General features: G+C 43.1%; 2 protein-coding genes across 2 annotated transcripts; one reads left to right on the top strand and one right to left on the bottom strand.

The window, feature by feature from the left end:
* The first annotated feature begins 2,629 nt into the window (after positions 1-2,629).
* Positions 2,630-14,374, top strand: si:ch73-109i22.2 (SH2 domain-containing protein 7). The gene is made up of 9 exons (XM_055876719.1): positions 2,630-2,734; positions 3,685-3,887; positions 4,953-5,128; positions 11,802-11,891; positions 11,964-12,138; positions 12,311-12,532; positions 12,636-12,990; positions 13,168-13,319; positions 13,748-14,374. Exons 1-9 carry the CDS (start codon positions 2,707-2,709, stop codon positions 13,922-13,924), a joined length of 1,578 nt encoding a protein of 525 aa, XP_055732694.1. The 5' UTR covers positions 2,630-2,706; the 3' UTR covers positions 13,925-14,374.
* Positions 14,252-22,264, bottom strand: LOC129819978 (translocon-associated protein subunit beta-like). Its single transcript, XM_055876720.1, has 6 exons — positions 22,187-22,264; positions 21,196-21,353; positions 20,711-20,809; positions 20,455-20,563; positions 19,761-19,838; positions 14,252-14,958 (listed from the first exon to the last, which is right to left on the bottom strand). Exons 2-6 carry the CDS (start codon positions 21,351-21,353, stop codon positions 14,848-14,850), a joined length of 555 nt encoding a protein of 184 aa, XP_055732695.1. The 5' UTR covers positions 22,187-22,264; the 3' UTR covers positions 14,252-14,847.
* Between the last annotated feature and the right edge of the window lie 275 nt (positions 22,265-22,539).

The following is a 22,539-nucleotide window of genomic DNA, read 5'->3' as shown; positions in this document are numbered from 1 at the left end:
CACAGATACAGGAAATTACACTGCGGGTTCACTCAGGGGCGAATCCTCAATCCTAACTTCCATTTAAGTAAAATGTTTCCTATGTACACTGCTCAAAAAAATAAAGGGAACACTAAAATAACACATCCTAGATCTGAATGAATGAAATATTCTTATTAAATACTTTTTTCTTTACATAGTTGAATGTGCTGACAACAAAATCACACAAAAATTATCAATGGAAATCAAATTTATCAACCCATGGAGGTCTGGATTTGGAGTCACACTCAAAATTAAAGTGGAAAACCACAATACAGGCTGATCCAACTTTGATGTAATGTCCTTAAAACAAGTCAAAATGAGGCTCAGTAGTGTGTGTGGCCTCCACGTGCCTGTATGACCTCCCTACAACGCCTGGGCATGCTCCTGATGAGGTGGCGGATGGTCTCCTGAGGGATCTCCTCCCAGACCTGGACTAAAGCATCCGCCAACTCCTGGACAGTCTGTGGTGCAACGTGGCGTTGGTGGATGGAGCGAGACATGATGTCCCAGATGTGCTCAATTGGATTCAGGTCTGGGGAACGGGCGGGCCAGTCCATAGCATCAATGCCTTCCTTTTGCAGGAACTGCTGACACACTCCAGCCACATGAGGTCTTGCATTGTCTTGCATTTGGAGGAACCCAGGGCCAACCGCACCAGCATATGGTCTCACAAGGGGTCTGATGATCGCATCTCGGTACCTAATGGCAGTCAGGCTACCTCTGGCGAGCACATGGAGGGTTGTGCGGCCCCCCAAAGAAATGCCACCCCACACCATGACTGACCCACCGCCAAACCGGTCATGCTGGAGGATGTTGCAGGCAGCAGAACGTTCTCCACGGCGTCTCCAGACTCTGTCACGTCTGTCACATGTGCTCAGTGTGAACCTGCTTTCATCTGTGAAGAGCACAGAGCGCCAGTGGCGAATTTGCCAATCTTGGTGTTCTCTGGTTAAATGCCAAACGTCCTGCACGGTGTTGGGCTGTAAGCACAACCCCCACCTGTGGATGTCGGGCCCTCATACCACCCTCATGGAGTCTGTTTCTAACCGTTTGAGCAGACACATGCACATTTGTGGCCTGCTGGAGGTCATTTTGCAGGGCTCTGGCAGTGCTCCTCCTGCTCCTCCTTGCACAAAGGCGGAGGTAGCGGTCCTGCTGCTGGGTTGTTGCCCTCCTACGGCCTCCTCCACGTCTTCTGATGTACTGGCCTGTCTCCCGGTAGCGCCACCATGCTCTGGACACTATTGCTGACAAACACAGCAAACCTTCTTGCCACAGCTCGCATTGATGTGCCATCCTGGATGAGCTGCACTACCTGAGCCACTTGTGTGGATTGTAGACTCCGTCTCATGCTACCACTAGAGTGAAAGCACAGCCAGCATTCAAAAGTGACCAAAACATCAGCCAGGAAGCATAGGAACTGAGAAGTGGTCTGTGGTCACCACCTGCAGAACCACTCCTTTATTGGGGGTGTCTTGCTAATTGCCTATAATTTCCACCTGTTGTCTATTCCATTTGCACAACAGCATGTGAAATTTATTGTCAATCAGTGTTGCTTCCTAAGTGGACAGTTTGATTTCACAGAAGTGTGATTGACTTGGAGTTACATTGTGTTGTTTAAGTGTTCCCTTTATTTTTTGGAGCAGTGTATTTTAAATTAAAGACAGATGTGGTTTCACATAACCAATGACAAAGTCTGCGAGAGGAACAACTTGTGGGGAGGGACAGTTTTAACGTGGTTCACAGAGCTATACATTCTGAGTCATCTCGTTTTCACAGTGCTATTTTCCATCATCTGCAATTGAATGAATTGAGTCCTGAGTCTGTCTGACTAAGTTCAGCTCACGCTTTCATTTTCTCCAGTCCTATCTCTGTTGTCATTTGTTAAGTTGCGGTTCCTCACTCTTCCTGTGTGTGTGTGTGTGTGTGTGTGTGTGTGTGTGTGTGTGTGTGTGTGTGTGTGTGTGTGTGTGTGTGTGTGTGTGTGTGTGTGTGTGTGTGTGTGTGTGTGTGTGTGTGTGTGTGTGTGTGTGTGTGTGTGTGTGCGCATGGGTGGGGGCATGTGACTGCCACTTTGTTCTTTGTGCCACATGTCTCTCAGTTCTCTAACTTGACAAATGCAAAATGTGCACCAAAAAGAGAGCGCTGGGTAACTTGTAGGCAACAGGGTAAAGATTCAGCTCAGCTCATGCAAGTTATTGTTTCTTTTGTGATGGACATGAGCAGTTGTTCTTTGTAAAAAGAAAATATTTAAAAAAATAAGAATAATACATGGTATATGTATGCACAACTTAGGACATAATTATGTAATTAAGAAATTGGTAAAGATTAAATTACCCCTCCCCCACACACAACAACTTTTATAGTTAATCTCTCTCTCTCTCTCTCTCTCTCTCTCTCTCTCTCTCTCTCTCTCTCTCTCTCTCTCTCTCTCTCTCTCTCTCTCTCTCTCTCTCTCCTCTCTCTCTCTCTCTCTCTCTCTCTCTCTCTCTCTCTCTCTCTCTCTCTCTCTCTCTCTCTCTCTCTCTCTCTCTCTCTCTCTCTCTCTCTCTCTCTCTCTCTCTCTCTCTCTCTCTCTCTCTCTCTCTCTCTCTCTCTCTCTCAGCAGTTGATGTAGAGGAGGAAAGAGATGTTCAGACATCCGTTGATACAGCCGTCTTGTGACAACCTATTTTAAATGTCATCATGGACTTTGACTACCAGCACTTAAAAGGTCAGGCTTATACTTTTAACCATTTTATATTAAGTCAAAACTATGTCGGAACAATGTTTTCATTACTAACTCGTTTAATATCATTGATAATGTTTACCATTGCTTACATTTTTATTGCCGTTTGAGTCTTTATTAACAAACAATGAATAGTTTAGAAATATGTTTAAAAAGATCATGTCGATCTCACGGACTGTGAATCCTGGCCATAGCTCCATCTATGAATTTGAGAGTGGTTACATTTCCCCATCCCAATCACTCAGCATTATACTAAGCCAAGTGACGGGTCTGCTGTTGGGCTGAAAGAGTTAGAGAGACAGGTTTGTCTGCGCACCTAAATATTGTGTTAGCCCACTAAGCTAAAACCTACATGCATTAGCTGTGGGAGCTAAGGCAGGTCTCAGAAAAAGGTTACTCATCACACAAGAGTAGTTACCTGATCACCTTTTATGTTGTCTTGTGTCTCATGTGATTTACTACAGGGCCTTCAGAAAGTATTCATACCCCTTGACTTATTCCACATTTTGTTGTGTTACAGTCTGAATTCAAAATTGATAAAATATTTTTTTGTTTCACACAATACCCCATCATGACAAAGTGAAAACATCAAAATCCCCATTAAAATCTGTCAATTTAGGCATTTTTTGCAAGGGCTCAATCGACCGCATCCACTTATGTCGGGCTTCAGCATCTGTTGTGAAAGGTAACCGAGTTACTGCGGTGTTTGTCAGACCATGAGACAAATCGGTCTTCTCACGAAAACTCACGAAATGTGTTCTTAACTGACTTGCCTAGTTAAATAATTCAATAAAATATTGTACTGTTATTAAGCTCATAATATTTTGTTAGTTCATAATATTGTGTTTGTTAAATGTAAAAAATATGGTTTCTGTGGCCGTCATTTTAGTGATGGTTAAGGTTAGCTTTATATATTATTTTGTGTTGTTTTGCAGATGTTGAAATCCTCAGGCGAGAAGAGCGAATCAGCTGCCTGCCAATCCAACCCCAAAAGCCTGTACCACACCAGCATTCTGCTCAAGACCCGCCCACCCGCCAGACTCCTCCAATCAAACCCAGGCGGAGCTTAAAGGTCCCCAAAACTCTTCGTGAGGAGGTGGTGTTACCAGCCAAACAAACCAATGGCCAGGAGAATGAGGTTACAGAATAAAAATGTTACATTAGATTTACCAGATCAGTGGAAACTCTACTATTGGGTCAAAATCCTGCAATTTGCATGCTTTTCAATAGTGTTTTCTATGCATGGTAGACACAACACAGACAAACATTTGTACAATTTCTACTGTATGTGAATGCTTGTTTTCTAAAATGCATATGTCTGTGTATTTGTAGAGGACTTTCCGTACGCCTCCAGTCAGATTGTCATGTGTGAAACCAGCAGCCACACTTTACACCCTAAACCACATAGTGCAGTTAGAGACAGACAACTTCCTGTGGCTCGAACAATAAAAACGTCCATTTCATGGTGGGATAGAAACGTTAAAATAAAGACAACTGAAAGTTACCTCTCTACGTTCAGCGTTGCATGGGTCAGCCCAGTTCAGATTCTGTCTCTAGAGCCTTCTACAAGATCCTACCGGTTTGATGTGCATAAATGGGAAAGGATAGGTGAAATACCATGATGTGTTTATTTGAAGGTTTAAACCATACATACACATTATAAGCCTTGTTGTCTACTGGCCTCACAGTAATGTTATAGCAGATGCCGGGGACTGTGGTGCCTTGCAGGTTTGTGACAGAGAGCACCTACTGGACGTGCTGCGGGTAGGGCCCAATGTCCAGGATGGCATGTCGGCCACTTTCATGTAGTTGACTGCACGCTGGAACGAAAAAGGCATGGATGAGCATATCAAGTGTTTAAAATGTAACTGTCTTCTCTTGCTAAGGTAACTTCTGTGGGAACGTATCCAAGCTTACCTGTGTGAACAACAGCTGTGTTCTCCCTCCCACCCCCTCTCTCCCATCTCTTTCCTTCCCTCTTTCAGACAAGGTGGAGCTATACATATTTATTATCGTTGGTAGGTGCTATTTCTGGACCGGGCCTTGTTCTCTCATGCTCTCTCCTTTTCCCCCTTTTTGTTTTCTTTTCAGTATAGCCTTAAAGTCTCCACAATAATCGAAAGATACCCAACAGCACAACAGAGAAACTATTGAATGTGCCCTATAAATCTCACAATCCTCCCTGTCTATCTCCCTCTATCAGACAGTAGTGAAGAGGGTGTCTCCTGCTCTGACTCTGGGTGGCCCCGGGCCCCTGGAGCCCTTGTCCCCGTCCCTTCGGGCCCACACCCTGCTGTGGTTTGAGAGGACACAGCTTCCCCGCCTGTGTCGGCCTGGTCGCCCAATGCCCCGCTGGCTACACGGCTTCGCCACGCGCAGGTCAGACTGCTAGCACACAGAAACATATACTTGTATACATATTATCTGCGATAGAAAAAAGAAACATGGCGCATCCAGGGAAACAAGTGCATATGCAAAAAGACCGCAGACGCACATGCACACACATACAATCAAACACACACATGCACACATACACACGACCACAGATGACACGACAAATACAAAGGGACAAACATACTCATCTTGAACATTCACACTTTGAAAGCCTCAGATGGCTCAAAGTGGAGGAGAGATTCTCTCAGATTTAAATTGTGTCTTGTATATGAGATTGTCCACAGTATGGTCCTCAAGTAACTATGTAATTATACTGAACAAAAATATAAACAATTTCAAAGATTTTGCAGAGTTACAGTTCATAAATGAAATAAGTCAATTGAAATTGTTAGGTTCTAAATTAACCTATTAAAACTCACGGACGATTAGTAAAGCTTAAACCAAGTTTATTCACCCATTGAGTCATTACATCTGCATAAGACAAAAAAACATATTCACACAAGCACTGATATTTAACCCTTTCTCCTAGGTTGAGTCTCCTCCTACACATCTGAACAGCCAATGCATCTCTGTTGCTAGACAGAACCTTAGTTATATCTGTTCTTCCTCACTTCCTCTGACCTGACCTCTGCCCCAAAGTGCTCACTCCTCCCAAACTCACGGCTGTCATGTTGACTCGTACCAGACTGTCTTTTTCCCTCCCATAGGATCTCTGATGGCTAACAATAATATATCCGGACAGAACGTAAACGTTATACATTCCTCGCTCTCCCTCAGTAACATGAATACGTATATTTCATATTCTCAGAACCCAACAAAATACATTGATTAGGCCAGGGGTGTCAAAGTCAAATGGACGGAGGGCCAAATAAAAAATTTAGCTACAAGCCGAGGGCCGGACTGTTCGAATGTTCATTGAAAATTTTTTAAATGACGCATATAGTCTAGTGAACCTAATTGAACCTACTGAAAACCTAACAAATATATTCCAATATGATCAGATAAATAAAGCAATATTTTCTTATGGCTCTGTCAGTAATCTTTAATTTTCAACAGACACAAAAGACAAATTTCCTTTATATAAAAATCCCCATAACATGAACATTAAATGAAAGAAACCGGTATTCAAGGCACCATCAGTAGCCTATATTTTCTATTTTAGCAAAAGTGGGCTAAATTTACTTCAAAGAAAAAAACAATAATAGCAATTTTCTATCATCCACTCAACTGAAATATTTTTAAAATATAATTGGATTGAAATACAATAAAATAAAGTGCAAAAATCTATTAATCAAAAACAACACTTTGTTTAAGGAGAAGTAACATGCAGTGAAAACAAATATTAAACTTTAACTTTTAAACTTGAACTGAGTAAAAACTCTAAATATGTGATTGCACAGTAATGTTCACTTGTTTGAGGTTGAGGGTGATACTTGGTGGTGTCCCATCTTTTCCACAAGTTCATCAATGTTCGGGGTAAGGCTCTGAGCTGAGGAAATCCTCAGAATTGAGTGGAGGTGTTCAGCAGTAAGTCGACTTCTGTGTGATGTTTTGTTCAGGTTCATCAAAGAAAACAGTTGTTCACACAGGTATGTGCTGCCAAACATAGACAACGTTTGAGCAGCCTGGATGCGCAGCTGGGGCATTGTGTCGGGGAGGAAACGGGCGAACTCCGCAGCACCCACTGCCGCATATTTTGCCCTCAGTGCATCATTGCATTGGAGGTCAATCAACTCCATTTGGAGGTTTGGTGGTGAGCTTTCCACGTCAACAGCAAATGGGTTACCGAGCAGTTCCAACCTGCTTTTTTGTGCTTCAAAGTCAGCAAATCGGCGTCGAAAGTCAGCGGCAAGCATACCTATTTTATCAGCCAACTGTGCGCTCGGGAACGCACTGGTAGAGAGCTTCTCTTTCATGGTCTGGCAGCTGGGAAAGTGGCTCAAATTTTCTTTCCGCATCTGCGTCTCCCACAGAGTCAGTTTGGTTTTAAATGCCTTCACTGTACTGTACATATCAGAGATGACATGATCCCGACCCTGCAGCTGCAAGTTCATTGCATTCAGATAACTCGTAATGTCACACAGAAAAGCCATTTCACACAGAAACATTTCGTCTCGGAGTTGTGTTGTGTCTTTCCCTTTGCTGTCCAAGAACAGACAAATCTCCTCACGAAGCTCGAAACATCTTTGAAGCACCTTTCCCTGGCTTAGCCATCGCACCTCTGTGTGATAAGGCAAATCACCATGCTCCGTTTCTAACTCCGTCAGAAATGCCTTGAACTGGCGGTGATTCAAACCTTTGGCTCTGATAAAGTTAACTGTGCGCGTGATGATGCTCATTACATGCTCCATTTTCAAGGCTTTACCGCACAACGCTTCCTGGTGTATGATACAATGATAAGCTGTCAGCTCACCTGTCGCGTTTTCCTCTTGCATCTTTTCCCGTATCTTCGCCACCAGTCCGCTCCTGTGTCCACACATCGCAGGTGCTCCGTCGGTTGTCAAACCCACGAGTTTTTCCCAAGGCAGCTCCATCTCATTTACACATCTTGACACCTCTTCATACAAATCATGCCCCGTAGTTGTGCCATGCATAGGACGTAAAGCCAAAAACTCCTCTGTCACGCTTAGGCTGGAGTCCACTCCGCGGATGAAAATTGACAACTGGGCAATGTCAGAAATGTCGGTGCTCTCATCCACAGCCAAGGAATATGCAATGAAATCTTTTCCCTTTTTCACAAGCTGCTCTTTTAGATTGATGGACAACTGGTCTACTCTCTCGGCAATGGTGTTTCTGCTCAGACTCACATTTAAAAAGAGTTGCCTTTTTTCTGGGCAAACTTCGTCACAAACTTTAATCATGCAGTTTTTGATGAAATCCCCCTCCGTAAATGGCCGGGCTGATTTAGCGATCTCTTCTGCCAAAATAAAACTGGCCTTGACAGCAGCCTGGCCTTGTGATTTGGCTTTTTTGAACAGAGCCTGTCGAGATTTGAGGCCTCGTTTTAATTCCTCTGCCTTTTGTAGCCTTTGTTCCATGTCCATATTCTTGTTTTTGTCCGCGTGTTTCGTTTCATAATGTCGTCTCAGATTATACTCTTTCAGTACCGCCACACTTTCTCCACACAGAAGACACACAGGTTTTCCAGCTACCTCCGTGAACATATACTCCGACTCCCACCTTGTTTGAAACCCCCGGTTCTCAGTGTCCACCTTCCGTTTTGCCATTTTTGATGGGTATCTGAAAGTTAATTTTACTGTGATGCTGACGACTGCTGTGCCAATAAATATTGAAATGAAGCAGCCTACTGCTCGGTGCGTCACCGTTGCATTGTGGGAAATGTAGTATTGGTGCGTGTAAAAGATCTGCGGGCTGCCGGCTTGCTGCGGTCTGCGGGCCGGTTCTAATAATAAATCAAGATCATCCCAGGGGCCGTAAAAAACCTTCTCGCGGGCCGGATGTGGCCCGCGGGCCTTGACTCTGACATATGTGGATTAGGCCCTAATCTATAGATTTCGCATGACTGGGCAGGGGCACATCCAATCCAATCAGAATTAGTTTTTCACACAAAAAGGGGACAGAAATACTCCTCAGTTTCATCAGCTGTCCGGGTGGCAGGTCTCAGATGACCCCACAGATGAAGAAGCTGGATGTGTAGGTCCTTGGCTGGCGTGGTTACACGTGGTCTGCGGTTGTGAGGCCAGTTGGACGTACTTCCAAATTCTTTAAAACAATGTTAAATTCTCTGGCAACAGCTCTGGTGGACATTCCTGCAGTCATCACAACATCACAAGCATTGTGTTGTGTGACAAAACTGCACATTTTAGATTGGCCTTTTATTGATCCCAGCACAAGGTGCACCTGTGTAATGATCATACTGTTTAATCAGCTTCTTGATATGCCACACCTGTCAGTTGGATGGATTATCTTGACAAAGAATAAAATGCTCCCTACCTGGGATGTAAACAAATTTCTGCACAGAATTTGAGGGAATTAAGCTTTTTGTGCATATAGAACTTTTCTGGGATCTTTTAACACTTTACATGTTGCATTTATATTTTTGTTCAGTGTACTTTTACTTGGTCAGGGATAACCATAACTATTCCACTAGAAGAAGTGAAACTGACTTTGCTCCTTTCAGATTTAAGAGTGGTATGGGGGAGGGAAACCTGTATGTACTCAGCTGCCATTCTTTGGAATATTCTTCCAAAGACCTTGAAATGCATAACCTCCATGGTCAGTTTCAAGTTCTCACTGAAAAGATTGCTAAATAAACTCAGCAAAAAAATAAATGTCCTCTCACTGTCAACTGCGTTTATTTTCAGCAAACTTAACATGTGTAAATATTTCTATGAACATAACAAGATTCAACAACTGAGACATAAACTGAACAAGTTCCACAGACATGTGACTAACAGAAATGGAATAATGTGTCCCTGAACAAAGGGGGGTCAAAATTAAAAGTAACAGTCAGTATCTGGTGTGGCCACCAGCTGCATTAAGTACTGCAGTGCATCAAGTACTGCAGTGCATCTCTTCCTCATGGACTGCACCAGATTTGCCAGTTCTTGCTGTGAGATGTTACCCCACTCTTCCACCAAGGCACCTGCAAGTTCCCAGACATTTCTGGGGGAAATGGCCCTAGGCCTCACACTTCGATCCAACAGGTCCCGGATGTGCTCAATGGGATTGAGATCCGGACTCTTCGCTGGCCATGGCAGAACACTGACATTCCTGTCTTGCAGGAAATCACGCACATAATGAACAGTATGGCTGGTGGCATTGTCATGCTGGAGGGTCATGTCAGGATGAGCCTGCAAGAAGGGTACCACATGAGGGAGGAGGATGTCTTCCCTGTAACGCACAGCGTTGAGATTGCTTGCAATGACAACAACCTCAGTCCGATGATGCTGTGACACACCGCCCCAGACCATGACAGACCCTTCACTTCCATATCGATCCCACTCCAGAGTACAGGCCTCGGTGTAACGCTCATTCCTTCGACGATAAACGCAAATCCGACTATCACCCCTGGTGAGACAAAACTGTGACTCGTCAGTGAAGAGAACTTTTTGCCAGTCCTGTCTAGTCCAGCGACAGTGGGTTTGTGCCAATAGGCAACGTTGTTGCCGGTGATGTCTGGTGAGGACCTGCCTTACAACAGGCCTACAAGCCCACAGTCCAGCCTCTCTCAGCCTATTGCAGACTGTCTGAGCACTGATGGAGGGATTGTGCGTTCCTGGTGTAACTCGGGCAGTTGTTGTTGCCATCCTGTACCTGACCCGCAGGTATGATGTTCGGATGTACCGATCCTGTGCAGGTGTTGTTACACGTGGTCTGCCACTGCGAGGACGATCAGCTGTCCGTCCTGTCTCCCTGTAGCGCTGTCTCACAGTACAGACATTGCAATTTATTGCGCTGGCCACATCTGTAGTCCTAATGCCTCCTTGCAGCATGCCTAAGGCACGTTCACACAGATGAGCAGGGACCCTGGGCATCTTTCTTTTGGTGTTTTTCAGAGTCAGTAAAAAGGCTTATTTAGTGTCCTAAGTTTTCATAACTGTGACTTTAATTGCCTACTGTCTGTAAACTGTTAGTGTCTTAACGACCGTTCCACAGGTGCATGTTCATTAATTGTTTATGGTTCATTGAACAAGCATGGGAAACAGTGTTTAACCCCTTTACAATGAAGATCTGTAAAGTTATTTGGATTTTTACAAATTATCTTTGAAAGACAGGGTCCTGAAAAAGGCACGTTTATTTTTTTGCTGAGTTTAGTAGCCCGTCTCAAAAGTGAGCAGTAGACCAACAGTACGTGGGTGAGAATTTGTTGTTTTTAAAATTGTCTAATAAATTCAATCAAATATACAGGTCATATTCATATTCACACACACACACACAAATATTTCTCACTTAGAGAAACCGGTACACATACAATTGAATCCAAATCTGGGACTGCAGAATTCTCAAAAACAAGCATTTTGTACTTCCTTGTTTCGGCCCATTTGCTACCGTTTTGAATCTAGTGAATACGGCGCAGAATTGAAGAACACTGTTCAAAAGCTAGATATGTAAACAAAATAGAAAATAGTTCAGAAAGACTATTCCTCAATGGAACCACTTTAGTGTTAAAGGCGCTGCATAGTCAATCCGGCATCTGCATTGGCCGTGCAGCATTACGGTGATACGACCTCTGCAGAAGTCAGGGCATTCATACTTCTAGCACTTCATGGAGCAGCGCAGAGCTGCTGTGAAGGAAGTTGTCAACAAAGTGAATTTGTGTTTATACAGGACCTCCCGCCCCCACCTACTGTCAACCAATCAAATCGCATTGTCACAAAATTTGGGAGGCGGACGGCAGTGTGGTACAGAGCTAAATTAGGCCTCTGCACGCCTCTGGTGCGTCACACCCTCCATACGGAGCCTCCGACCACATTTTTGGATCAAGTATAACTTGGCTTTTACTCAGCACTAGAGGGGAACGGATAAGGCGTGACACACACATCATGAGTCGAAGCAAAGACATAATTATACACACACACATACATACATACATACATACGTGCTGTTTGTACAGCTTATGCAGTTTGTTAAAGATGAATTGTTCTCACTTTTCTCTGTGTGTGTGTGTGTGTCTCTCTCTTGACTGTTTGGATAGGGAGGCAGAGGAGCTTCTAAAGGACAAGCAGCAGGGCTGTTTTCTGCTCAGGCTCAGCGAGTCAAAGATTGGTTTTGTACTCTCGTACAGGTAAAGTCACAACAGACCACACACACAAACACTTAAAGACATTTTTATACAGACACACACTTTTCCCCTCAGAGGAAAGGATAGGTGCCGCCATTTCATCATAGAGGAAGAAGAGGGTGGCAGAGGGGCGTGTTACCTCATCGCTGGGGAGGAGAGTCGCCATAGCAGCCTGCAGGAGCTGGTCAGCTATTACACCCAGTATCCCGTGGGGCCCTTCAACGAGATTCTCACCACGCCCTGTGACGAGGTGCCGAGTACATATTCCACACCATGCCTTCTTCATAAGCGAAAGGGAAATAGTCATTGGCACCACCTAAACACCTAACAAACTTACATTTTGTGGCAAACTATCCTTTTAGGTAAACTCAACTGCAACATTTTTTTTCTCAATCTTTCTTCTTTTACTCTCTCACGCTCAGTCCAGTGAAGCTTGTGAGGGTACAGTTAAACTGGGGTTGCAGGATGAAGGTGGAGAGACAACGAAAGTGACCGAAAAGGAAGTGGCTCCTGCCACTGTCCATGTCCAAGAGATATTGGCCAGCTCAGTCCGTACAGACGACGGGACGCCAGAGTATGCTGTGGTGAAGAAGGTGCTAAAAAAGTCCCTTTCTCAACCAGAAAACCAGCTTGGCGAACTGTTGGTGAGGAACTATTCTCACTTTAACATTTGTAAGTTAAACAAACCCACAAAAAAAGTCAATGCTATTAATGGATTTACAGACTACATGACAAAACATTTTCCAGGTGACAAATCTGATCCTCCCCGAAGATGTGACAGAACCTGACGTTAGCTGTGCAGGAGCATTTGGGGAGGGCGCCTTCGACGCACTGTACGCCCGGGTCAACAAGCCACCAAGCATGCTTTCCCAGACAGATACATCTCCCTACGTCAATGTGGGCAATCCTCCAGGCCAGGAAGAGACAGCGTCCTCCGTCCCTCTCATGCACCGTGGGTCCACGGGGGACCCAAACTACTGGAAGTTGGAGCCCCTGCACACCTACGAGGAAACCCCTCATCTGGTTCAACGTGAAGAAGAGACAAAGGAACACATCGACTTCTACGCCATGGGGCGCTGGCGCGATGCCGAGAGGAGTGCAGGTGGGCGAGGTGAAAGACAAGACTAGCTACTTGTCTTTCAGGGGTTGTATTGTTATTGGCCTGAGCAAGGCACGGCATGCCTGATTTGACCTGAAATTACACAATACACATTTTTGCATGTCTAGAATGAACAATGAACATATGAATGTATTACAATATATCTGCTCTCTTTTGTAGACCCCCAGCATCACCTCTACTCAGAGGTGAACCTAAGAACAAGAGAGGCCCCCAGTCACATCCCCCTTCCAGCCAGGACAGCCCCCAACCGGCCTTTACGACTGCCTCCCAGGCCCGTTAACTGCCCCCCTCAACAGGACGGAAGTGTGCAGGTATTGGAACACCAAACATACATTGTTGTGCATATATTATCTACTCCAGGGGTGTCAAACTCTCCATGGGGGGCCTAGTGTCTGCAAGTATTTGTTTTTTCCTTTGAATTAAGACCTAGACAACCAGGTAAAGGGAGTTCTTTACTAATTAGTGATCTTAATTCATCACTCAAGTACACGGGAGTGAAACCCCGCTCTCCGTTTGACACACGATCTACACCACTTTGGTAAGAGGTTGGCAATAAAGAAAATAATAAGCTAATGCAATTCTAAATAACTGATGTTAATCAGGCATTTTCAGTAATTGAGTAAAAATTACACATTGCTAGATAAGGTAGTTTGAAAATGTTAGATAAAAAAAATACAGATTTTATATAAAAGTATTTTGATAAGGTGTTTCATTTCTTTTTTTCCATGCATTTTTCTAGCAATGTGGAGATCCCATCTTGTCCTCTTCCCCATCCCGACCTGGAGTCTTTCTGACACCTTGTTCAGAAGGACCTTTGACCCAAGACCCGAGCACCAGCATCTATGAACAGCTCCCAGAGAGGCCAACCAGCTCAAGGCCTCCGCTGCCTCCACCCAACCCAACCACTCCTTACTAAAGACCCTATCATACAACACCCCTTGTAAACAAAATACTGACCACCCTATCTACAATATATCAAACTATAAATCCTAAACACTCTTCAAAGACCCTCTTTGCAAATATCCAGAATTAAGCCTTACTTACTGTGCACTTATATCAACTGATCAAGTTATCTTTTCTATTTAACACAAGAGGCTAGACACAGCCCCGAATGTCAATCTGTGTGCCAAAAATGCATCTACAGAAGTTGTGCTCCATTTTGTGTCCCGATCTACCCTCGAAGTGTACACTTGCACACTACCCCACAAAGATAAAGAAATGTGTAAAAATACAAGAATCACACTTTATAAAACTCAGCTTGTTTATTTCCCAAACAAGACAAAGTCCCACCCAGAACCACCTGGGAAACTATTCACTTTTAGGGTTTCAAAACAAATTAATTACAAAATAAAACAAAAGGCAAAAAGTTAATGTCATTCTTGCATTGCAGCTGTAGTCTGACTTGGACACCCCTCTGTATATGTACTGTATGCAATGCATGTGTATGGAATAGAATAACCAGCAATGAAAGCACTAGCCCATTCGCGCCATCATCGAACGCTATAGTCCACAAAGCTCATAATCCCACAATCAATCACAGGGAAGCACATCTTCCCAGATCACTCATATTACATGTTTTGTTTTACCCCAATATGGGTAAGTATGTTATTACAGCCACTCCTCCCATTCTGAGTTACTAATACCCTTTTCACACTACTGAGCAGAGATGTACTGCACTAGTCTGGATGCACATCCAGCATGGTTGCTCGAACTATGCTGGAAAGAACAAAGTGACAAGAAAATATCTGAGCCAGCACAGTTTATGTAAGCACAATAGTGTGAAAAGGTGCAAGTTCTTGAACCCCCAGCCATAGCTAGTTCCACAGTGGAGAGTAGTATTCAGTTCTTCTTGGCCTTGGGCGAGTCGTACTTCCTCTTGCTAGAGAACCATAGGAGCAGAGGGATGCCGATGGAGGGGAGAGTCATTACGCCGAAGGCGGCCCAGTCCAGCTGGAGGGAGAAAGAGGGGGGTGAGGGAAAAGGTCACAGCCAATTAAAAGGCCTAGGTCAAATTTAGCAAGAAAACATTTGGAAAACAGGGAGATACTTCTAGAACTCGTCCATCAAAAGGGTTTTGTTACAAAACCCTACTGAAGTAGGGTTCTATTTAAATTGTATACAACATGGACAGAGTGGAGAATTTAAAAAAAATTAACCATGGTTGTTTGCAGTCTAGTTCGTTTGGGGTGGCTATTAACTCGTTTGTAAACAGAGGCCCTGACAGTTATTTTCGTATGTCCCATCAATTGAGGATAGGACCGGCTTGGGCAGTATCCTGATTGTCATACTGGGATATTCAGCAATACTGGCATTGAACACAAGGCTTGAGCTGTTTTCAAACACTACTGATAGCATTGTTAACCTTCGGATTAGAGTAACAAGTGCATGTAAAATCCCAAAGAATGCTAACGTAACTCAAGTAACTCAAAAATGCTACTTAGTTTCCTGCACGAACAAAACAAATATTAGCCAGCAAGGCTCTTGATTCAGGACGGGATTCTCTGCTGTTAGCTTTTTCAAAAATCAAGCATTCGCTTGCTAACAATTTAGCCAACAAGCTACTAAATTAGCAAACCATACGCACAACTGCAGACCATTTAGCACATTTTAGTTATAAGATATCTAGACAGGAAACATTTAGTTGTGAATTCGATAATGTAAGTATATCACCTTGCTACATAACAGTGAGTGACTCACAAGGCTCCGGTCTCGCCGCTGTGTGCTCGTAAACAAACACCACGTGACTTCTGACTGGGGACTACCGTAAGCTTCATAATGTGACAGGCGAAATAAAGGCAACATTCTTTATCTCCTAACGTATTGCACAAGTTGACTGCAGGTATTTACTTAAAAAGTAATATTCAAAGAAATGGAAATCTAAGAACGACAAAGGGCTGGTTTCCTGGACTCAGACTGAGCCCATTTCTACACTAAAAATAAAAGGTTATCTATTGAGCATGCTATTAAGACTATTAGCCATGTTCCCTCTAAACTCCCAGGAACTGCTGCGTAGAAGAATTAACCTGCGCAGAGAAGCATGAGATTAGAAAGTTCAGTGGTTTCCCCCTTAGTTCACAATATCAACATTTCCCTTTACTGTGGGAATTGTGATCGAATCACTGCAATGTTAGCCACTTTCAATGCAACATACCGAAACAAACTATGCAAAATTAACTATGCAAGAGATTTTGTTGTAGGCAGAACGCGTCGGAATAGGATTGTATTACACTGACACAAGACTCAGCCAGGTCTGTTGTACTCCACACAGACCGGTGTGGCATAGCCAATCAGAGCGGCAGTAGGTCTATATGCAAATAGACCATTGCCATATGGATCTGTGCCATTCACTTTGAACTGGACTGCCTTTACAGCATAAGTGGTCGTGAGTAATGCGCTTGTTTCGCAATCAAAGAGAGCGTTGCATGTATCCATGTGTGCACATTTGTTCATATTCCTTTGCTAGTTAGTTATTAGCCCAGTTATAGATAATTTGTAGTCAGCAATAATGGTAGTGATTGCTTCCTACAAGATGATGAAACATGTACATTTCTAGACATCTTTGAAAAGAGAGTTAGGAAAAATAGCTTTTTTTTTTTTACTTAAAGGGTCAGTGTTGTATTTTGAGACAGACTTGAATAACCTAAGTAACCAATAGGCAGAGGGTATCACAATTGGTCTGATTCTCTGTCATAGTAGTATGGGAATAACAATGCATTTATTTTGTAAAGTGTTTTTTTGCATCAAACACCACAACATTTTCAGTCACCTTGTCTGAAGGACAAGTGGATCAAGTGGTTAAAATTAAGGAAAAAAAAAAAAAAAAAAAAAAAACTTTTTCCACATTGTTACATTAGACCTATTCTAAACTGGATTAAATAGTTTTCCCTCATCTACAGAAAATACCCCATAATGACAAAGCAAAAACAGGTTTAGACATTTTTGCTAATTTATTACAAATAAAAAAACTGAAATATCACATTTACTTAAGTATTCAGACCCTTTACACAGTACTTCGTTGAAGCACCTTTGGAAGTCTCAAGGCTTCTTGTATGACGCAACAAGCTTGGCACACCTGTATTTGAATGGGAGAAACTCACCGTCTCTGCAGATCCTCTCAAGCTCTGTCAGGTTGGATGGGGAGTGTCGCTGCACAGCTATTTTCAGATCTCTCCAGAGATGTTCGATCGGGTTCAAGTCCGGGCTCTGGCCGGGCCACTCAAGGACATTGAGACTTGTCCTGAAGCCACTCCTGCATTGTGTTGGCTGTGTGCTTTAGGCCATTGTCCTTTTGGAAGTTGAAACTTTGCTCCAGTCAGATCCTGAGCGCTCTGGAGCATGTTTTCATCAAGGATCTCTTTGTACTTCGCTCCGTTCATCTTTCCCTCAACCCTGCCTAGGGCTTGAGATGGTTGTCCTTCTGGAAGGTTCTCCCATCGCCACAGAGAAACTCTGGAGCTCTGTCAGAGGGACCATATGGGGTTCTTGGTCAGCTCCCTGTCGAAGGCCCTTCTTCCACAATTGCTCAGTTTTGCCACCTCAAGGTAGAGTCTTGGTGGTTCCAAACTACTTCCATTCAAAAAAGATGGAGGCTACGGTGTTCTTAGGGACCTTCAATGCTGCAGAAATGTTTTGGTACCCTTCCCCAGATCTGTGCCTAGACACAATCCTGTCTCGGAGCTCTACGGACAATACCTTTGACCTCATGGCTTGGTTTTTGCTCTGACATGCACTGTCAATTGTGGGACCTTATATACAGGTGTGAACCTTTCCAAATCATGTCCAATCAACAAAATGTACCACAGGTGGACTCCAATCAAGTTGTAGAAAAATCTCAAGGATGATCAATGGAAACAGGATGCACCGGAGCTCAATTTCTAGTCTTTTAGCAAAAGCTCTGAATACTTCTAAATAAAAAGTTTATTTTTAATACATTTGCAAAAATCTGAAAACCTGTTTTCGCTTTGTCATTATGGGGTATTGTGCGTAGATTGATGAAGAAAAAATATAATTGAATGAATTTCAGAACAAGGCTGTAACGTAACAATGTGGAAAAGGCCAAGGGGTCCGAATACTTTCCGAATGCACTGTTTATGCACATGTACATGTACAGTACCAGTCAAAAGTTTGGACACCTACTCATTCAAGGGTTTCTTTATTTTTACTATTTTCTACATTGTAGAATAGTGAAGACATCAAAACTATGAAATAATACACATTAAATCATGTAGTATCCACAAAAAAAAGTGTTTAACAAATCAAAATATATTTTAAATTTGAGATTTTTCAAAGTAGCCACCCTTTGCCTTGATGACAGCTTTGCACACAATTGGCATTCTCTTAACCAGCTTCGTCATAGTCACCTGGAATGCATTTCAATTAGTGCCTTGTTAAAAGTTAATTTGTGGAATTTCTTTCCTTCTTAATGCGTTTGAGCCTATTTTTATTTTACTAGGCAAATCAGTTAAGAACAAATTCTTATTTACAATGACAGCCTACCCCGGCCAAACTAACCCGGGCGACACTGGGCCAATTGCGCACCACCATATGGGACTCCCAATCACAGCCGGTTGTGATACAGCCAGGATATTGAACCAGGGTCTGTAGTGACATCTCCAGCACTGAGATGCAGTGCCTTAGACCGCTGCGCCACTCGGGAGCCCAAAAGTTGTGTTGTGACAAGGTAGGGGTAGTATACAGAAGATAGCTCTATTTGGTAAAAGACCAAGTCCATATTATGACAAGAACAGCTCAAATAAGCAAAGAGAAATGACAGTCCATCATTACTTTATGATGAAACTGGCTCTCATGAGGACCGCCACAGGAATGGGAGACCCAGAGTTACCTCTGCTGCAAAGGACAGGTTCATTAGAGTTAACTGCACTTCAGATTGCAGCCCAAATGCATCAGAGTTCAAGTAACAGACATCTCAACATCAACTGTTCAGAGGAGAATGCGTGAATCAGGCCTTCATGGTCAAATTGCTGCAAAGAAACCACTAAAGGACACCAATAAGAAGAAGACTTGCTTGGACCAAGAAACAATGGACATTAGACAAGTGGAAATCTGTTCTTTGGTCTGATGAGTCCAAATTTGTGAGAAGCAGAGTAGGTGAATGGATTATCGCCGCATGTGAGGTTCCCACCGTGAAACATGGAAGAGGTGTGATGGTGCTTTGCTGGGGACACTGTTGGTGATTTATTTAGAAGTCAAGGCACACTTAACCAGCATGGCTACCACGGCATTCTGCAGCGATACGCCATCCCATCTGCTTTGTGCTTAGTGGGACTATCATTTCTTTTTCAACAGAACAATGACCCAACACACCTCCAGGCTGTGTAAGGGCTATTTGACTAAAGAGAGTGATGAGTGCTGCATCAGATTACCCGGCCTCCACAATCACCCGACCTTAACCCAATTGAGATGGTTTGGGATGAGTTGGACCGCAGAATGAAGCTGGTTAAGAGAATGCCAAGTGTGCAAAGCTGTCATCAAGGCAAAAGGTGGCTACTTTTAAGAATCTCAAATATAAAATCTATTTTGATTTGTTTAACTCTTTTGTGTTACTACAAGATACCATGTGTGTTATTTCATAGTTGAAGTCTATTCTACAATGCAGAAAATAGTAAAAAAAAATAAAGAAAAACCCTTGAATGAGTAGGTGTGTCCAAACTTTTGACTGGTACTTTTGTAAGAGGTCTTTGAGAGAAGTCTACTATAACCATGCCAATGGTTTGAAAGGACGAATGATTTACATAGTGGGGGGAGAAACGCCTGTCAAACTCCCTCTGAGCCAAGATCCCACCCTGTCCGGGGGCGCTGGTGTAGCCAACCTGCAGGAAGAAGACATAAGGTTTAATTTCCACAAAAGGTCATGAACATCACTACTCTGCATCAGTCTCTAGTTCAATTGACTAGAGGGACTTTCCGATGACTTGAAATCAATAACAGGAAGTGTACAATTGCATAAAAACTATTTTGCCAGTAAATCAACACCAGCCTAATAGTAGGCCAGTGTGTTAGGCTACATTCTGCACATTAATGTAGCAGAGGAAAAGTTCCATGCTGGAGAGAGCAGCAGAGAAAAGATTGAGTCTGCATCAGACCTGAGTTCAAATACTTCAGCTCTGCTTGATTGAGCACGCCTGTTGCAATGGAACCAATACAAAAGCACAAAAAGTTCAAACCCTGACCACATGCCACTGCTTAAGCAATCAAAGTATTTGAAAGTTTTCAAAATAGTATTTAAACCCAGGTCTGGGCCCATATTTATAAACCATCTCAGAATAGGAGTGCTGATCGAGGATAAAGTCCACGGTGTCCATGCAATCTTATTCACTAAGACGTAAATGGGGAAAAACAAATCCTAGATCAGTATTCCTACTACGCTTTATGAATACAGGATGAATACAGGCCCTGATCTCCATAGAGGATTTTACTCTCCCTTACCACGACATGTCCTCCCTCCTGAGCCAGGTAGCTGACTGAAGCTGAGGTGAAGTTGAAGTATCCGGCCTTCAGGGGGCGCAGTACCACAGTATGAGAGACATTGCTGGCACTGGGTAGGGCTAAGGTACAAACAACAACTAGAGAAACTGATAAGACTTCTGGGTACAATGCGGGCTTCATTGAAAAAGATTGGTGCTTTGGAGCCATGAGGCCGTTGGGCTGAAACACATTTTAGGATTGTGTCTTTAAAGGATACGGGGCGATCCGGTCCCATTTCACGTTCAGCATCCCGGAGACGATGCCAAAATCCTCAGGTGGGAAGGAGTCATCAGACAGCTCGACCTCTAGGGCAGCGCTGTGGAGCGGAGATTGAGTTAAGGCGAATTTTGAAACCGCACACGTCGGGGTACAGAATTGGAACTAAACCAATACATTTCTTTTCAGCACACAGACTGACATTCAATGCCTTGTATTGGCACAGATTAACACACAATGTAGTGTTTCCATAATGTGGGGCTTACATCAATGCCACCGAGGCTGGGTTTCAATTAACATTTTCAGTTTTCTTTTCTTCACAATCAATGACTGGAACTAGAATGGATGTGTTTCCACCATAATCCATGCAGTGTTGTAACAATCATTTCAGATCATTGCTTTGAAGGATATGAAGCCATTCAAGACTAGTGTAATCTCAGGTATTATTTGACAAACTAGGGAGAGATGGATGATGTTGTACAATACCTGGTTCCAACGTTGTAGATGTTGTACTGCAGTGTGAGGTCACGGCCTTCAACAGCGTAACGGTTCAACAGGGACTTGGAAGCCAACAGACGAGCTCCCTCCTCTCCTGTCCCCTGACCCAGTAGAGCCAGTAGAGCAAAAACGTACAGGGTCCTCATCTGCAACAGAGTAGAAAAGTTGCGTGTGTATTTGGGTTTATTAAATGCATCTTCGATCCAAGACAAAATTATAAATATTAAGAAAAATATGTACTGTATATTCCTTACGTTATATTTCTAAATATTGCCGAACTCATTCACTTTGTATCAAGCAAAAACGAAGTGCCAACTAGCTATCTAAGTGAAGATAACGTTACCGATGCCATTCCTGGCCAAAGCGACAGACAATATTTTATTCTCTCGTGTCAAAACTATACCGTTCTCAACATGGTACTATAGTAATGGATAATTCAATACATATACTTAACGTTAGCTCGTGACGTTAATAAAGATTATTTGCCAATCTACCACAATCTTGATTTAAAAAATAGAACAAACTCACTCAAAGAAAGCATACGTGTACATGTTGCCAACTTTGAGCTAGGCGCGTTAGCTGACTAGTTACATTAAGACCAGATGTTAAAATGGAAAGATTGTTATGTAGCTTGAATTGACTATACAAATACATGGTCAACTATTCTGCCAAAAAATGTTAACCAGTCTGAAAAAAAGTTACATTACGAGAAGATGCCAGTTAACGTTAGCAGCTAGATACAGTAGCTAACTAACATTAGCTAGCAAGCAATTAGCCCCCCAAGCTTATGCTTACGTGTACTTGGCTAAAAACTAGGAAGACGACTGACAGTCAAGATTGTAGCCAACTTGCAAATTGTAGATTTAAAAATAATACGCGAATCGTTGGCAAGGTATTAAAACGCGCGATTTCCTCAGTCTGTTCGATACTAACAGAAGATAAAACGCTACAAACCACAATAGATAAAGCAGAGTCTTACCTTCTTTCGTGTCACAAATCAGCAAGGAAAGAACGTTTCTTCTTCTGTGGATTTTTACTTGGCGGTTGGCAACCAAATTTAAGGCGCATTATTACCGCCACCAACTGGACTGGAGTATCGTCACAGTGAAGGTCTAAATCCTTCCCAATAATCAACAAAATATAAATGCAACATGCAACAATTTCAACTTTTTTACCGAGTTACAATTCATCAGTCAATTTAAATAAATTCATTAGGCCCTAATCTATGGATTTCACATGACTGGACAGGGGCACAGCCATGGATGGGTTTGGGAGGGCATAGGCCCACCCACTGGGGATTCAGGTCCAACCAGTCAGAATGAGTTTTACAGC

This window comes from Salvelinus fontinalis, chromosome 22 (genome assembly GCF_029448725.1).
Source record: "Salvelinus fontinalis isolate EN_2023a chromosome 22, ASM2944872v1, whole genome shotgun sequence".
Lineage (NCBI taxonomy): Eukaryota > Metazoa > Chordata > Actinopteri > Salmoniformes > Salmonidae > Salvelinus > Salvelinus fontinalis.
This window is presented reverse-complemented; position numbering and strand designations above follow the sequence as displayed.

What these genes read in the sequence shown, in the direction of transcription:
- si:ch73-109i22.2 (XM_055876719.1), top strand. Translation starts at nt 2,707, where the DNA reads ATGGACTTTGACTACCAGCACTTAAAAG. An exon ending in GGTTTTGTACTCTCGTACAG is followed by an intron (nt 11,892 to 11,963) that starts GTAAAGTCACAA and finishes TTTTCCCCTCAG; the next exon opens with AGGAAAGGATAGGTGCCGCC. An exon ending in ACCAGCTTGGCGAACTGTTG is followed by an intron (nt 12,533 to 12,635) that starts GTGAGGAACTAT and finishes AACATTTTCCAG; the next exon opens with GTGACAAATCTGATCCTCCC.
- LOC129819978 (XM_055876720.1), bottom strand. Translation starts at nt 21,353, where the DNA reads ATGAGGACCCTGTACGTTTTTGCTCTACTGGCTCTACTGGGTCAGGGG. An exon ending in ATCTACAACGTTGGAACCAG is followed by an intron (nt 20,810 to 21,195) that starts GTATTGTACAAC and finishes TCCGCTCCACAG; the next exon opens with CGCTGCCCTAGAGGTCGAGC. An exon ending in AGGAGGGAGGACATGTCGTG is followed by an intron (nt 19,839 to 20,454) that starts GTAAGGGAGAGT and finishes TTCTTCCTGCAG; the next exon opens with GTTGGCTACACCAGCGCCCC.